Source organism: Prionailurus bengalensis, chromosome B3, assembly GCF_016509475.1.
Source record: "Prionailurus bengalensis isolate Pbe53 chromosome B3, Fcat_Pben_1.1_paternal_pri, whole genome shotgun sequence".
Taxonomy (NCBI): domain Eukaryota; kingdom Metazoa; phylum Chordata; class Mammalia; order Carnivora; family Felidae; genus Prionailurus; species Prionailurus bengalensis.
The window spans coordinates 80,839,971-80,857,990 of NC_057355.1; the positions used below are offsets into that span (position 1 = coordinate 80,839,971).

An 18,020-nucleotide genomic window follows, 5' to 3' on the forward strand; every position below is an offset into this window, starting at 1 on the left:
TAGAGCCAGGCTACAGTAAATAAGGGGTTAACACTCTGAAGCCATAGTTTGATTCTTTCTGATTTTAAAAATGGGTAACAAATTCCTTTCTCAATCTCAGCCTCACAGGGTCTGTTTTCTATTTGTCTACTGTAATCATTCTTCTATGGAGTATAATATTTTATATGTTTTTGCCACCCTAAGTGCATTCCTTAGGACACTATATTATTTCATATGTATATATTGTATAGAACTGTTAAACATTGTTTTAATGTTTTATATTACTATGACTCAGAGTCCTGGGAAGAAGTCTGTGATAGAACTGAAATGGTTAACAGGTTTGCATTTGAAAGTAAAAATACACAAATCAAGATTGGGCTTTCAGATACTTGAAGATGGGAAAGTCTATATATTCTACATTCCATGAAGACAAACAATGAAGTACAACTTTCCCCTAGGGTAGGAATTGTTATTTCTGTTTAATTACAGTACATCTAGATCATTGGCAATTCCTTCAAAATAACACTGAATAAAATAGTAAATGTTCCAGTTAAGTTTTCAGTGAATATGCCAGTTAGCTGTGAAAACTAGAGGATGCAGTTCTTAAAGGTAAAGAATGTAGGTTCATAACCTTTGATCAACCTCTTCCTATTTTCCCCAGTCACTTGTCCCTGGTAACCACTCTTTGTTTCCATGAATTTGACTTTTTTTTTTTTTTTAAGATTATACATGTAGGTCATTTGATGCAGTAACAACTTTTCAGCTAGAAGATGAATAAGGTCTGAGACCTAATATATAACATGGTGACTACAGTTGATTATTGTATAATTGAAATTTACTGAGTAGATTTTAAATCTCACCAAAACAAAGATAAATATGTGAAGCAATGGATGTGATAACTAGATGGGGGGAACCCTTCACAATATATAACTATATCAGATCATCACAGTGTAAACTTTATCTTTTGAATTTGTCAATTACACCTTGATAAAGACAAAAAATTACACAATAACCAAAATTAGTTATCAATATCGGATATGTTTTGTCATCACGCAGTTTCAAGTGTATATTAAAAACCAGCTGTCCATTAACCAAGCAACCCTCCCCCACATATGATTTTTGCAGTTACTAAAAGCAAAGGAGGAGGATATTCAGTTTGCTATTTTGAATCTTACTAGCTCCTGTGTTCATGTACGCAAAACACCATAAAACTAGACCGTTTTACCTAAAAGATAAGATTGAGAAATCTGCCAAATTAGAGCAATGCTCCAAAGCTGCCTGTTTCCCTGGGAAAGGGGCAAAGGGGAGACCTCTCCTGCTGCACTGGGAAGGAGAATGGAGTCAGCTTTTAAACGCCTACTTTGTTCCTGGAGCTTCATTTACTTTAGTCCAGTGATCTTTAGATCCCCTAGAGCCTTCTCACCACTTAAGAGATCTGTAAACGACCAATTTAGTATTTAATTAGGTTCTTAGCATTACACCACGCTCCTACCCTAACAACTCTATTCAACGCAGCTACCATCTGAGAAGCTGTGGCTTGATTAGATAGGATAAAAATTCCTACTATTACGCAGCTGGAAAGTAAGCACTACCAGGTGTTCAGGTACTAAGCTCACTGCGTCTCCAAGTTCTGAAGAGAACTGAAGGAGGCGGGATCCGGCCACCAGGAACCTCCCTTGACCCCGCCCCTCTGGGCTTTGCTTCCGGGGCAGTCCGGGCAGCCACGTAATCCTCGGGTTCTTCACTAACCGGGCAGTGGATGGTGGGAGTCAAGATGGCGACGGCTGCAGCAGCCGGTATTCGAGAGAGACAAACAGGTACGTCTTACTCCCTTCTCCCTGCGGTTTTGTGCCTGTGGTGGGGATTTCTTCTCCTGCTTGTCGCCCTCCCTCGGTCGTGGTGTGTGCAGCTCTGAGATGGACCTCCTGAAGCTCAATCCAGTTCCCAGAGCATCGAGAGCCCCTCCCCTTTTGAGTTTTTAGGCAAGAGATGTAATAGCTCGAGAACGCGGCCTCATTTGTGGTTCAGGAAAAGGGGCTTAAGGGTTGCTATGGCCCTGCTCTTGTCCCTTTTCTGCTGGGCCTCAAAAGGCCATCACAAGAATATCTGGCAGCTGGCAGATAACAACATAGATATTCCCCTGTGTTGCCACCTATGAAGTCTCCGGGTTTGTTTCTGTGCCTGGTCCAGGTCTTCTCTAGATTTTAATGTTGAAAGAGTTTCGTTTGGGGGCATTTCCTTCACAATTACAAAATTTAAGTATTCTTTCAGAGCAGCTTACCTTCTGCCATTTCTCTTCTTTGGACCAGTCTTTTGGGGGTACCTGAAGAGAAATGCCCAGTGATAAAGATTTCCATCTTTAGCTTACTGGAATGGAATTCAAGAATGGCAAAAAACAAATGAATTAGTAGCTTTGTCATTTTAACCGTTTGACAGATTAGTATTGTAAAACTATTAGTTTCATCCTTGACAGAGCAGTCATACAGCTTCTGTTTGTACCGTTAAATGTGTTTTTTTTTAAGTACATATTTCTTCCCTTTAGCTTTCATATTTTTACATGTTAGATATTTTGTTTTTACTTATTTTTTGTAAACTTCTGATGACAACAGAGTTTATACTTGTTAGCTACAGACTAATGGTTTGTTCCTGTTAGCGAATTGTCCTGAAAGTTGGCAGGCTGTGAATTCTGAGGAGCTGATAGAAACGAACCATCAAGAAAGAGTATGCACAATTAGAAATTCTTTCCCTTGTAATTAAGTTCTTTTGCATGTTAATTCGAACTGGAAAATAAATGGTTACAATTAATATGGCTTACCAGAAGGGATTTCAGCTGTGCTTGATTCCTTCCTTAGGAATTCAAAGAAAAAATTAATGATTAGACTATCTAGTAATAACACAGTGCATATGGAATTGTGTTCTGCTTTTTCCATTAGATAAATTTAGTATAAGCTATCAGGTGAAGTTAGGCATAATTTAAATAAGTAAGGTTTGGGGAATACCTGCCATACGTTTTACCAGTAAGCAAATAGAAGCCCCACTTGTCTTTGCAGTATGGTTCTGACAGCTTAATGAAGCTCAATGAATTAGGTCATGTTACATATTAAAATAACATATCAAGGAAGACTTAGAAAGCAGCGTTTTGCTTAGAAACCAATAGAAAGCAGCGTTTTGAAAAATAAAATTTTTATGGTAGTAATTTTTATATGCAGAAACTTTGTAGAATGTTGAATCCTAATATAATTTCAATTTCTGTGGAAATACACTTCATTGTAGTAAGATTTCACATTACAACTAGATAGGTTATGCCATAATAATCATTTATCAGATTAGTACTCTAGTTGAGTTCTGTCTTATTTTCGGACAAAGGTAAACCCCTATATGTGTGCTAGAGTACCAGAAGTAAACCTTTCCCTCATGACTATTGAGAATGTTTTTGGAAGTAACTCAAAATCAGTTCTCAAATATTCTAGATGAAGACACCATGGGACACAGGAATTTGCGATCTATTTGGGTAGATAATAGCTGATACTGAATAGTATTCCTAAGCATTGTTTTATGTGATTTTATGTGTATTGTCTCCATTTTATAGATGAGAAAACTAAGGTATAGAGAGGATAACTAACTAGCATGGCTATTTTTTGTTTTCCTGCTTGAAGAATATTTATCTTTTAAAGGTCACCTTAAAAGTCATCTGATTTGTGAAAGTTTCTTGGATCACTCACCCTCTTTATTCTTACCTTTAGTGCAACAGACAACATCCTGTGTTACCTATCGTTGCCCTTCATGCATGCCTCTCTGTTGAAGGTTCTTGCTCAACACTCCCGCTTCTCAACCTTGGCAAGCCGCAGATCCACTGCTTTCTTTCTTGCAGTGACCTAATGTAGCCTCTTGGCTTTAGATATCATCTATATGCTAATAATCCCCAAGTTTATATCTCAGGCCTGGACCTTTTCCTCTGAATTCCATTTACCCCATTTCAATTAATAGCAACTCCACCCTTGTAGTTAGTTGCACAGGTCAGAAACCTTTAAGGTTTCTTGACTTCTGTTTTTCATATCCCACATCAGATCTGTGAGTAAATGTTATCAGCTCTACTCTGAAAATACATTCACAATCTGACTGTTGGCATTGCTTTCACGCAGGTCCAGAACGCCAAGAATTTCTGCAGTAACCTCTTATTTAGTTGTTTTGCTGTTATATTCCTGTTCCCCTTCATTTTTTTTCCCCACAAAGTAACAAAGTTTGTTCCCCACAAAGTAACAAATCTTGTCACATATTTGCGCAGAACTCTCCAACAGCTTTCCATTTCAATCCTGGTAAAAACCAAAATAATATTATAGTGGTCTACAAGGCCTTATGTGATATATTTCCTGCTTAACTTTCTGACCTGACTCCCTATTGCTCTCCCCTTTGCTTGAACACGTTGGAATGCTCCCACTTGAGAGCCTTTTTATTTGTTACCCCTTTCTGGATATTCTTTCAGAGACATCTGCATGGCTCACTCTCTCATCTTTACTCAAATGTTACCCTCTCAGGAGGCCTTTCTTGTCTACTCTATTTAAAATTACACTGCAAGGGGGCATCTGGGTGGCTCAGTCAGTTAAGCATCTGACTTCAGCTCAGGTCATGATCTCACAGTTTGTGAGTTCAAGCCCCACGTCAGGCTCTGTGCTGATAGCTCGGGGCCTGGAGCCTGCTTTGGATTCTGTGTCTCCTCCTTTCTCTGCCCCCCCCCCCCCATGCTCATGCTCTGTCTCTCAATAATAAATAAACGTTAAAAAAAATTTTTTTTAATTACACTGCAGGGGCTCCTGGATGGGTCAGTTGGTTAAGCATTTGACTCTTGATCTTGGCTCAGGTCATGATCTCACGGTTATAAGTTTGAGCCCCACATCAGGCTCTGCGCTGACAGCATGGAGCCTGCTTGGGATTATCGCTCTGCCCCCCCCCCCCCAAATTAATAAACACTAAAAAAATTTTTTTTAATAAAAATAAGTAAAACTAAAATTACACTGCAGCTCTCCCCCCTTCCCTTTGTTTTACTCCATAGCACTTAATATAATCTTATATGCCATATGTTTAACTTAATCTGTTGTCTTTTTACCCCAACTAAAATGAAAGTTCCTTGAGGATAGGTAATTTTTATTCAGTCTGTTGTGTTTAGTGCCATCAGCTGGAGCAGTGCCCAGCATATGGTAAACAATAACTAAACATTTGTTGAATGAATAGTAAATGTGGTTGAATATATAGCAGATGAGTAAAGAAAATATTTCAGGTTAGGGTGAAACTATATTAACCAAGTCTAGAAATGATATGGTTAGAGCCAATAAAGAAAACTAGTTTGCCATTTCATTTAAAAGCAATGATTTAAGCCTATAGGAGAGTTACTCTGATGAAACTAAAAATACATTCTTACATATTCTTTGAACACAGGCCCTGTACTTTATTAAGGAATCCACTGTGTCAAAATCTGTTAACAAGTTAGCCAAGGGTCACAGTTGAAGAAACTCACCTAGATGGGACTAGGAAGGCAGATGTGGGAATATCTGGTGATACTGGCCTTTTTCAGTAAGGTAAGGCCTAGCTCTAGAGAAACTATACACCTGGGACTCTGATGCAGCCTGGGCTGTGGTTTTTCCTAGTTGTCCCAAGAATGTGAACGGTTCCTAGAAACAAGATTTTCTTTTTGTTGGGCCATGGGTGCCAGGGTGATGATGGCTGTATTGCCTGGAGGTGGAAGAACTTGCCAAAAGCTCAGTAGGAGAGTTCATTCTGCAGCACCTTGTATGCCTCCTATGTTACTTCAGTTTTAAGTATCAGAGTGTTTTTTTGCTTGTTTATGTATTTTTTTTTGTATAATATCATAGTATTTATTTGTAAGCTTAGCATTTAATAGAGGTTTTTCTAGTGTGTGAATCAATATACCAAAAATTAATACACTGGTGGTTTGAATATTATATGGTCAATTATATATACTATATATATAATATATAGTATAATGTATTATGTAGGGAAGAGTATGACCTGTAGATTATTTTGTATTAATAAAGTCTAATCCAAGTGATTTTATTTTTTATTTTTTAATTTTTTTAAACATTTGTTTATTTTTGTGAGAGAGACAGAGCATGAGCAGGGGAGGAGCAGAGAAAGAGGGAGATACAGAATTCGAAGCAGGTTCCAGGCCTTGAGCCATCAGCACAGAGCCCGATGTGGACCTTGAACACAGGAACCATGAGATCATGACCTGAGCCAAAGTTGGAAGCTTAACCACCTGAGCCACCCAGGAACCCCCAAATGCTTTTAAAGATCAACCAAATAGATTTCAGGGTTGCCAATCTTAAAAATTTAATTACCCAACTAATACGCTTCCTTGAATATTTGGCCTTTCCTTTTTTTTTTTTAATTATTAAATTTTTTTTATGTTTATTTTTGAGACAGAGACAGAGCATGAATGGGGGAGGGTCAGAGAGAGAGGGAGACACAGAATCCAAAGCAGGCTCCAGGCTCTAGGCTCTGAGCTGTTGGCACAGAGCCCGATGCGGGGCTGGAACTCATGAACCATGAGATCATGACCTGTGCAGAAGTCGACGCTTAATTGACTGAGCCATCCAGGCACCCCAAGGACTTTTCAACTTCACACAGAAGTATAGAGAGATTTTAATTTTCCTTAGAAAATATTTCTGAATCTGTAATACACATGAACAGATGAGCACTAAAAATCTCAAAATTCAATAACACATAGAGCATAACTGCTTTGATTTTAGAAATTGTGTATTTTCTTATCAGGAGTTATCTACCATATCTTTGGGAAAGTCTCACTTTTTCCATGGAGCATATAATATTGAACAGTATAACTTTTCATTGAATCTGATGAGACAAATTGGTCATAAAATGTATTACAAGATAACTAAAACATAGACCTACTGTATGAAGGGTTTGTATATGAACCACTTAAATATATCCTATGTAGTTTTTGTTTTTCAAAAGAGTGATGCTGATCTGTGCTTTCAGCCAGACAGTAGTAAATAGACAACAACACCAGTTATCTACTGAGACCACTGCAAATTTGTAGTTGATAAAATTTCTTTTTGCGTCTGTATACAATGTATGAGGAAATGTCTATTGATGTCTTCTGCCCGTTTTTAATTGGATTATTTGTTTTTTGGTTGTTAAGTTGTATAAGTTCTTTATATATTTTAGATGCTATCCCTTTATCATTTGCAACAACGTGGATGGAGCTAGACAGTATAATGCTAAGTGAAATAAATCGGAGAAAGACAAATACCATATGATTTTACTCATGTGGAATTTAAGAAATAAGACAAGCAAAGGAGAAAGAAAAAGAATAAACCAAGAACAGACTCCTAACTATAGAGAACAAATTGATGGTTATCAGAGGGGAGGTGGGTGGGGAGATGAGTAAAATAGGTGATGGGGATTAAAGAGTACACATCATGATGAGCACTGAGTAATGTACAGAATTATTGAATTACTCTATCATATATCTACAACTAGTATAACACTGTATGTTAACTATACTGGAATTAAAATATTTTTAAACTAACAAAAAAAAATGTAGTGTGGGGCTTGTCAGGAGGAATGGAAAAGGCTTCTTTCAGAACATTTTCCACATTGTCATCTGGGGACAGAAAATCTCCCCAAACACTTGCCCAGTTAGCTGTTGATGGAATGGTCTTGCACAGTCTGACCTGTTTTTACATATCCATTCATTTGATTTATCAGTTTCACTAGAGTGATTTGTGCATTTTGTTTTGAGGTGGTAAGTAATAGATGAGGGGGGTAGGGAATGAAATCATGAAAAACAATGATAATTTTTTTTTAATTCTTTTAATGTTTTTTATTTATTTTTGAGAGAGACACAGAGTGTGAGCAGGGAGCAGGCAGAGAGAGAGAGGGAGACACAGAATCTGAAGCAGGCTTCAGGCTCTGAGTTGTCAGCACAGAGCCTGACATGGGGCTTGACTCACAAACCGTGAGAATGTGACCTGAGCTGAGGTCGGTTGCTTAACTGACTGAGCCACCCAGGCGTTCCACAATGATAATATTTAAAATTTTTTTTTATAATGTTTTTTATTTATTTTTGAGACAGAGAGAGACAGAGCATGAGCAGGGGAGGGGCAGAGAGAGAGGGAGGCACAGAACCTGAAGCAGGTCCCAGGCTCCAAGCTGTCGCACAGAGCCCGACACGGGGCTCGAACTCACGGACTGTGAGATCATGACCTGAGCTGAAGTCGGATGCTTAACCAACTGAGCCACCCAGGCGCCCCCGACAATGATAATATTTAATAAGACTGTTTTCATTTCCAGTGGCTTTGAAGCGTATGCTGAATTTCAATGTGCCTCATGTTAAAAACAGCACTGGAGAACCAGTATGGAAGGTAAGAGACTTTATTTTAATTTTAATTTAACTTTATTTAATATTTTAACTTTAATTTATTTTAATTATTTTTGCTTGGTCTTTATTGGTGGTGATTGGAGGGAATTTCTTGTTAATGCTGAACAGTAGCGCATTTTAGTTATGCATGGAGAGTTTATTTTTATTTAACATGGTTTCTTAATGTGAATCTTTTTAATAAACATTTTATGGAGGGAGACAGGCAAGGATAATAATATGCATCCAGGGAATCCAGCTGATCTCTTGAATGGCCCCTCACTAGTAGGTCTTTCATCTGGTTGATGTTTTGTTCCTTAGCTTTGCAGGTCCAGAATTTGGATCTCGCAAGCTTGTTCAAGGTTAGTCAGACTTGGGTAGAGAGTGATCTGTAAACCAGAATGCCAGTTTTAACCGACTCATGAGACAGTGATTTGTAAACCATAATGCTGGTTAATTTATGATATATAAAACTGTCAGTAAAATTGTTAATTGGACCAGAAAGCAATCTATAATATTTCTCCCTTGAGAAATGATGAAGTACCTTTAAAAATTCCTGTTCTTTAAGCTTGTTCATTTTAAACTTTATACTTTGTTTCTTCAGACAGACTAGAATTCAGCTGCTTAGGTTTACACTTGTTAGTTTATAGTCACTTTATATTTCTTTTTTGTTAATAATTGAGAACAACTCAACCTGGTAACTATTTGGGGTGTTTTGAAAACTCTGATGATCCTTATAAGTCCTTTGGTTAACTCTAAAGATGGTTAAGGTCATCTATATGAATTCCTAGGTTAAGCTTCAAAATATCCCCTAATTTTTGCCTTCTTTCATGTTTATTTGTGGGCATCCTGTTATTGCTCCTTGAATAAACAATGCTCGATTATTGTTTCTAAAGCCTTTATTAAGCTTTTGAATTAAATAGCTCGAGAATTTCTTGGGTACAATCTGATTTGTGTCAAATTCTTTCCCTATCCATTACTTATGTATCACAAGATTAGTAATATAGATATATTGAGATTTAGAGATGGAAGATATTTATGAGAAATGAAACACCCAACCTCTTAGAACTAGAGCAGAAGAGTTTTAGCTTTTATTTTTTAATTTTTTTTATGTTTTTATTTTATTTTTGAGAGAGAGCATGAGTGGGGAAGGGGCAGAAAGAGAGGGAGACACAGAATCAGAAACAGGCTCGAGGTTCTGAGCCGTCGGCACAGAGCCCGATGCGGGACTCATGGATGGTAAGATCATGACCTGAGCCGAAGCCAGACACTTAACTGACTGAGCTACCCAGGCACCCAAGAGTTTTAGCTATTCTAAAGGAAATGCTGTCAAATAGGAAACACATTTTTTTATGACAGCATGTTTCATCCCTCATTAGCAATTTCTTACTCTGTAAAGAATTATTGATGTAGTTGTAAAGAAACACTAGTTGAAATTTCTCTTTTATTAGCCTTAACTCTAAAACTAATTTTAAGTTAGAAGATTCAGAGTTTTTTCTACCCCTCAAAGATGTCAGTTATAATATTTTAGAATGTGAAGAAATGTATGTGACAGAATAAGGCTAGCATGTACTCTTTAGGGACTTAATTCTTTAAAATTGTTTATTTATGTTTCTTCATTTCCTGAGAGAGAGTCACACGGGGGAGGAGCAGAGAGAGAGGAAGACACAGAATCTGAAGCCTGCTTCAGAGCTCTGAGCTGTCAGCACAGAGCCCAATTCAGGGCTTGAACCCAAGAACCACAAGATCATGACATGAACTGAAGTCAGATGCTTAACCGGCTGAGCCACCCAGCCAACCCAGTCACTCACTCGTTTTTTAAATGAGCATCTTACTAACCTGAGATGCTTAAATTACCAAATTTTCTTTACAGTCTTAGAACCTGTTACCCATTAGTTTTGAGAGGGACTATTTTTACTTCTCTCTTTTTAGAAAGGATTGATGTAAACTTGGTGGGGAAGTGTATGTGAGTTTGCTGAATATTAAAGATCCTTTATTATAGCTTAAGATAAGTATTTTGTAGTTGCTAGTACGTTTATCCTAGCAAAAATATTCTATGAGAATAAATTTATGTAATATTAATTTAGCCTAAGTGATCATGCTTTAAAAACTAGATTATGACATACGTGAACGTTTTGGGCAATGACAGAAAATATTAAATTGAGGTAAGTATAAGAATTCAGCATACATGATTTATTAAAATAGAATATACTTCAACATTGTCTTAATATGAGCTCTCTGTCAGCTGTTTACTGATAATGTTTCGAAAACACGTTTTTTTTTAAACCAGGTGCTCATTTATGACAGATTTGGCCAAGATATCATCTCTCCACTGCTATCAGTAAAAGAGCTGAGAGACATGGGAATCACTCTGCATCTGTGAGTTTTAACATGTTTCTAATAATGACATTTGTTTTCAGATACATTGCTAAAGGATATCTTTGGCCACCTTGAAATCCAGTTATTAAAGGACATCATTTATACAGAAAATGTTAGGTTACAGTACTTGTATAAAACAACATTTAACTATTTACTTTGAAGTTAGAAATAATTCTCAGTCTGAGGTTTTATAATTTCAGAATTTAAATTTTCTCTCTCATGTCTTTTCGTAAAGACTAGTTTACCCTCTTATATGAAAGAACAGAACTGGTTGTCTTAAGTTCTCTTCCATCTCTGAAAATTTTTTATTCCTTCAGTTTGAATATGGTTTTTATTTATTTTTTTTAATTTTTTTTTTTTGCATTTATTTATTTTTGATAGAGACAGCACAAGTCAGGGAGGGGCAGAGAGAGAGGGAGACACAGAATCTGAAGCAGGCTCCAGGCTCTGAGCTGTCAGCACAGAGCCCAACGTGGGGCCCAAACTCACAAACCGTGAGATCATGACCTGAGCTGAAATTGGACGCTCAACTGACTGAGCCACCCAGGCACCCCTGAATATACTTTTTAAAGAATGTCTAAATTAGTTTATCGTTAATATGAAAAATTTAAGTATCTATGGGATAATGATTGTTAACCACTATAGGAGCTATCTATGTTGTCTTCTTAACTACTGAATGTATTTGATTATATTATTTCTGGTATGTTTGATAAATATAACAAATCTGTCTCCCTCTGTCTCTGCCCCTCCCCTGCTCTCTTTCTCTCTCGAAAATAAACATTAAAGTGTGTGTGTGTGTGTGTGTGTATATATACACACACATACATACACACACACACACACACACACACACTTGATTTTACTTATGGTTAAATTTTTTCATTGTTTTTAAAGACTCCTCCAGCTTCCTGTTTTCCCTCTCTTGGAGAACTGAATTTTTCCTCTGCTCACCCTCCCCCAAACATATTTCTGTGAAAAATGGGAATAAAATTGCTATTGAATGTGCTTTAGTTCTTATTCAGGAAGAATATTGGTATTAGAAATAAAGGTGATTGTAATAGAAGAGATGAAGACTGACATTAGGATCTTACTAACAAATAATGTTAGCACTGATAAAAGGAGAAGCCTGGGTTAAACGATTAATTGAAGCAAGAGCTTTTAGTGTACTGGTCATTGTCTATAAAATGATTCATCCTTGATTTGAGAAGTACTGTTTTAAATGATCTTTTTAGATAAATGACTAAGAAAAAGTTGAATTTTATGTTCTTTAGGCTTTTACACTCTGATCGAGATCCTATTCCAGATGTTCCCGCAGTGTACTTTGTAATGCCAACTGAAGAAAATATTGACAGAATGTGCCAGGTAATATGAGTTCTTATATGTAAAGACAGGTTTTTTTAATTTTTTATTTATATTATTAATCAAATAATTTTTTTTCAGGAATAGAATTTAGTGATTCATCATTTAACATTTAATAGCCAGTGCTCATCCCAACCAGTATCCTCCTTAATGCCCCTCTCCCCTTTAGCCCTTGCCCCCATTCAACACCCCTCCAGCGACCCTCCATTTGTTCTCTAGTTTTAAGAGTGTCTTATGGGTTGTCTCCCTTCCTATTTTTATATTATTTTTGCTTCCCTTCCATTATGTTCTCCTGTTTTGTATCTTAAATCCCACATATGAGTGAAGTCATATATTTGTCTCTGAGTGAACTAATTTCACTTAGCATAATACATTCTAGTTCGATCCACAGAGTTGTAAATGGCAAGATTTCATTCTTTTTGGTTGCCGAGTACATTTCATTGAATATGTATACCACATCTTCTTTATCCATTCAGCAGTTGGTGGACATTTGGGCCCTTTCCAAACTTTGGCTATTGTCAGTAGCCAAACGTTGGGGTACATGTGTCTCTTGGAATCAGCATTGTTATATCTGTATTTAACTCTAGCAATTTTCTTCCTTATCTCTGTAGACATATATAATATCCAAAACAGTTTCATTTCAGAAATACAAGATTTATCCTAGTTGTTTCTTTTTCCCTTTACAAATTTGTAACTCCTTTTTCTGACAGTGACAAACATGACTCCCAATATCCTCAACATACTTATTTTCTCAGAACTCATAATTATTAGTCCTTTTTCCTTTAACCAATGTCCCAACCTTTGTTAAACCACTGCCCTGCTTGCTACCTTCTTCACAGAGCCTCCAAATCCTCAGTTTTTCACATTTAAACATCTCCAATACCAGATGCATCTTAAAATTGATGGTGTGTTATAGAATTTTATTGGCAGCATTAATTCTTTCTTGGTGTTACATAACATAATGGTGCCTCTTTCAATTGACATTTTCTTAGATTCAAAGAAATGCAGGCATACCTTGTTTTATTAGGTTTCACAGATAATTCACTTTTTTAGAAAGAGAAGGTTTGTCACAACCCTGCATCAAGCAGGTCTGTTGATGCCATTTTTCCAATAACATTAACTCACTTTCCGCCTCTCTGTCACGTTTCGGTAATAATCAGACTATTTCAAACTCTTTTATTATTATATTTGTTATAGTGATCTGTGATCAGTGATAATTCACTGAAAGCTTAAATTTTTTAGCAATGAAGTTTTTTTTTTTTTTTTTTAATGTTTATTTATTTTTGAGACAGAGAGAGACAGAGCATGAACGGGGGAGGGTCACAGGGAGACACAGAATCTGAAACAGGCTCCAGGCTCTGAGCAGTCAGCACAGAGCCCGACGCGGGGCTCGAAATCACAGACCGCAAGATCATGACCTGAGCCGAAGTCGGACACCTAACCGACTGAGCCACCCAGGCGCCCCTGAAGTATTTTTTAATTAAGGTATATACTCTTTTTTTAGACATAAGACTCTTGCACACTTAATAGACCACAGCATAGTGTGAACATAATTTTCATAGACACTGGGAAACCAGAAAATTATTTTGACTCATTTTATTACAATGTTTGCTTTATTGTGGTGGTCTGGAACTGAACCTGCAATATATCCAAGGTATGCCTGTATGGTTATTTAGATATCTGTTTTTCCTAGAGTTTAAGAAGATAAGTAAATTTGATTTAAGAATTTGCATAACTTAAATTATAGTACTTTTGGATGATTGAGAAGTAATACTTCTGGAATTGGTCATTGGAATTATGTCTGAACAGTGAAGGAAGTGTGTTGTTTTATTAAGAGCAATAGAAGGTATTAGCTGCAAAATATAATAAGCATTTTACTATACAAGGGAGCCACTTCTGGAGATTTTTGAGAAAAAGGGAAATAAACTATTTCAAAGCAGTCTTGTGTGATACTTTAATTAGTAGAATTTTATTGATAATAGAATTATAACTAATTATTAATATATAGGTCCATTATATCTGGCAACCAAGTAACTAGTACTTCTACATAACTTTCTTCTCTTGGGTTTTTTTTAATTGTCATTTAAATATGTGTATTATCCTCCAAAATCTTACTCTTACAGTATCTAAATGATTTCTGTCTGTGGTCATCTTTTATATGTGTGCATAGGAATGAAGTATTCATTGTATTTATAGGATCTGCGAAATCAGCTCTATGAATCATATTACTTAAATTTTATTTCTGCTATTTCAAGAAGTAAACTGGAAGATATTGCAAATGCAGCATTAGCTGCTAGTGCAGTAACACAAGTAGCCAAGGTAAGAGATTTTGATTAGCTGATGACATTTTGTTAATGTAAAATTTAGTGTATTTTAAAACCTGTTAGTTCACTTAAGTTTCTCATTTACAAAAGACGAGGTCAACCTAAGAAATATTTAGACTCAATACTTTTTTTGATAATGTAAATTACCTATAATTTGAACTAGGCAGAATACACCAAACTAATGGTACCTGTTATTTGATGAATTTGAAAGATAAAAATAAAATGCTTAATCAGTCTTTGTTTTAGTCTAGGATTTGTATCATCTTTTTAGCTCAACTTAGAAATAGTTTGACAGTTGGGTTGTTACAAATTATACTAAAAATATGTTGACATTATTTTATTTATAGTTACTATAGTCACCATATTATCTTCAGGTCTTTACTTAGGAGAGAAGATCCAACGAAGTTACGTTACATTTTATAAGAGGGAAGGAATTTACAACAGGCCAGCAGTTCTACATCATATTTACCATTTAGATAGGTTCAGCTTAGTTATAAATAAATCTGTAAAATCTTTTCTTGGTTATAGCAGTACTGTGCCTTGTGCTTCTTGACATTGGACAAGACATGAAATTCTAGGGAATCATATAGGGCAAATAAAAGACAAAACAACCATGCATTTGCTTCCCATTTTTTCCCACTGAGTTTTCATTCTAAGATTTAGATAGTCTACTATTACTTCTGATTAGTTTTTGAGGCTTATGTTTTAATGTTCTTTCTTTTCAAAGTTTATTATTTTACATAAAATAATAGGAATGGTTTTCAGTTTGTTTAACTAAATTCAGTGTACTTCTAAGAATTTTCTTAATTTTTCTCCTGATTTGCCCTTCTAAAGAACTAGTATAACTTTTTTCCCACTTATAAGTGTTCATGGTGGAAAAATTGTTACTATGACTTACTTAGGAAAGTGTGATTAAAGTGAACATAAAAATTAAATTGCAATTTTTTTTCTTCAAAACTGATATACATTCCCATCCCAAGCACAGTTTTTGAAAAAATCTTTTTATCTTCATAAATGTTGTTATCTGAAGATAGTACTCTCCTCCTTGATAATTTATTGACCAAAGTCTTGTTTATATTCCTTTTTAATATCAACTCCTCATTCTTACCCAATGAGGCAATCTGCCACATGGTATAATTTTTAGTTATTAAATATAATGGTAATTTTTTCCATTATTTTCCATTGGTTGATTAAGTCAAGCTAAATGTGCTTTCAGTATTGCAAAATTGGGGTGACTGGCTGGCTCAGTCAGTGTAGCATGCAACTCTTGGTCTCACAGTTAGTGAGTTTGAGGCCCACATTTGGCTCTCTCCTGTCAGCTGGAGCCTGCTTTGAATCCTCTGTCCCCACCCCACTCATTCTCTTTCTCTTTCAAAATAAATAAAATTTTCAAAAATATTGTAAAATTGATGTATAAACCTTTTCTTTTATTTCCAGGTTTTTGATCAGTATCTCAATTTTATTACTTTGGAAGATGATATGTTTGTATTATGTAATCAAAATAAGGAGCTTGTTTCATATCGTGGTATGTAAAAACAGGAATATTGTAATTCGTTAAAATGAGTGATGTACTGTAAAAAAAAAATAGCACATTTAGTACTCTCAAAAACCAGCTTTGTTTACAGTAGTACAACTGTAAAAGATTTTTTAAAGCACACAAAACAAGTCTTAGACTGAATTTTGTCACATAAAACAACATGTACTAGACGTGTTTTGCAAGCTCAATGAAGTACCAAACCTCTAACTTTTTAGGTACCTACCCCACAGCAGCTTACATGAATGGTTTATTCATGACAAGTAAGACAGTATTTTAGTAGTAGGATTCAATGAGTCTTCTACTACTTTGACTCTTGGACAAGGACAAGTTACTCTGCTTCTCTGTGCTTTAGTTTTCGTCATCTGTAAAGTGGGAATAATAATACTATCTACCTCACAGAGTTTTTGTGGGAATTAATTGGATTAGTGTGTGTAAAATGCCTAGAAAAGTTTCTGGCACATAAGTATTCACAAAAGGTTGGCTAAGGCGTCAACAGCTACTATAGCACTATTAAGGAATGAAGTATAGGTGCCATTTTCAAATACAGATTGTTAGCCTCCCTTGATTTTTATACCTTGTTTATTCACCAGTAGATTGAATATTTGTATTTGATCAAATGCTATCTAACCATCTCTGGAGTTTGCATTCCCACTTTTGGTAAACAGACCATTCCTGGATGTAGATTAAAACTAACAGGCCACACATGCATACAAACACACAACCACACAACACCTATACCATATTTTATTGTCTGTGTTGCTTTTTCTGTGTGTGAAACACTTAACATGAGTTCTACTTCTTTAACCTTTTTAAGTATACAATACAGTATTTACTATAGATAGTGTTGTATAGCAGATCTCTAAAACTTACTCATCTTGCCTACCTAAAACTTATATTTCCATTGATTATTTATATGGAATATTTTAAAGGAAACGCAGACTATAGGAGATAATGATTAGCCAGTTTATTGAAATAATCAATAATTTTGCTCCTTTAGGATTGAGATGTTTGTGGCTAAAATTTCAGTGGTTCTTAAGTGGAGAGTATGTCCATCTAACAGGACATTTGGAAACGTAGAAGGGTGTTTATAATTGTCACATTTAGCTGGACTCTACTAGCATTCATTGAGCAGGGACTAAGGGTGCTAGATGTTCTGCAGTGTGTAAATGATGCTCATAACTGAAAACTGTCTGCTCAAAATGCCAGTGGTACCTATTATGAAATACTGGACCAGATGTTAAGCTCCCTGAGAGAAGAGAACATCAATTTTTTGTTTCTACTGAGCTCTGTAGCATGCTTTGTTGGTGAAATTAAACAACATCCTTAAGTGTTTGGTGAATTACCCACGTCATAGATTTTTGACAGTTGTTACTTAGATAAATCTATTTACAATTAACTGAGTTGTAAATTAATTAGCTGTTTAAGAGGCGCCAGGGTGGCTCAGTTGGTTAAGTGACCGACTTCATCTCAGGTCATGATCTCAACGGTTGGTGAGTTCAAGCCCCACGTCGGGCTCTGTGCTGACAGCTCAGAGCCTGGAGCCTGCTTCAGATTCCGTGTCTCCTCTGTCTCTACCCCTCCCCTGCTCACACTCTGTGTCTCTCTGTCTTTCATGTTGAAAGCCCAGTTTTCCTTCAGCTAACCTTAAGCTAAACTTACCAATTGTTAGATTATTTGTAAATCTGGTTATATAAAAACAAAGCACCTTGTGCTTACTTCAGCAACACATAGACTAACATTAGAACCATACAGAGATTATTGTGGCCCCTGTGCAAGGATAATATGCACATTCATGAAGTGTTCCATTAAAACAAAGCAAAACAAACAAAAAACTAACCAAGCACCTTAACTTTTTTGATATGTTAACTCAGATTAAACAGACTAGATTCTAATCAGTCCCAATGAACAAGCTTAGTCCGCATACTTGGTTTGCTGAATTCCCTTAAACAGTTTAAATTGCATTTATAAATTTAGTATTTTCTTTAAATACTTTAAAAATGAGACCAGGCAAATTTATAAATCTAATATTTAAAGAATTTGTAAAAATAAT

General features: G+C 35.9%; 1 protein-coding gene and 1 non-coding gene across 3 annotated transcripts in view; both read left to right on the forward strand.

Moving 5' to 3' along the window:
• The first annotated feature begins 1,674 nt into the window (after positions 1-1,674).
• The window catches only part of SCFD1 (sec1 family domain containing 1), a 117,273-nt gene continuing 100,927 nt past the window's right edge, over positions 1,675-18,020 (forward strand). For both annotated transcript variants that reach the window (XM_043554315.1, XM_043554316.1), the window contains exons 1-6: positions 1,675-1,796; positions 8,308-8,378; positions 10,662-10,750; positions 12,022-12,112; positions 14,306-14,428; positions 15,871-15,958. In XM_043554315.1, the coding sequence (XP_043410250.1) occupies positions 1,739-1,796; positions 8,308-8,378; positions 10,662-10,750; positions 12,022-12,112; positions 14,306-14,428; positions 15,871-15,958 (520 nt within the window). In that variant the 5' untranslated portion in view covers positions 1,675-1,738. The remainder of the gene's footprint in view (positions 1,797-8,307; positions 8,379-10,661; positions 10,751-12,021; positions 12,113-14,305; positions 14,429-15,870; positions 15,959-18,020) is intronic.
• LOC122469733 lies at positions 17,679-17,782 on the forward strand. The gene has a single exon (XR_006293619.1). It is a non-coding gene; the product is annotated as a U6 spliceosomal RNA (small nuclear RNA).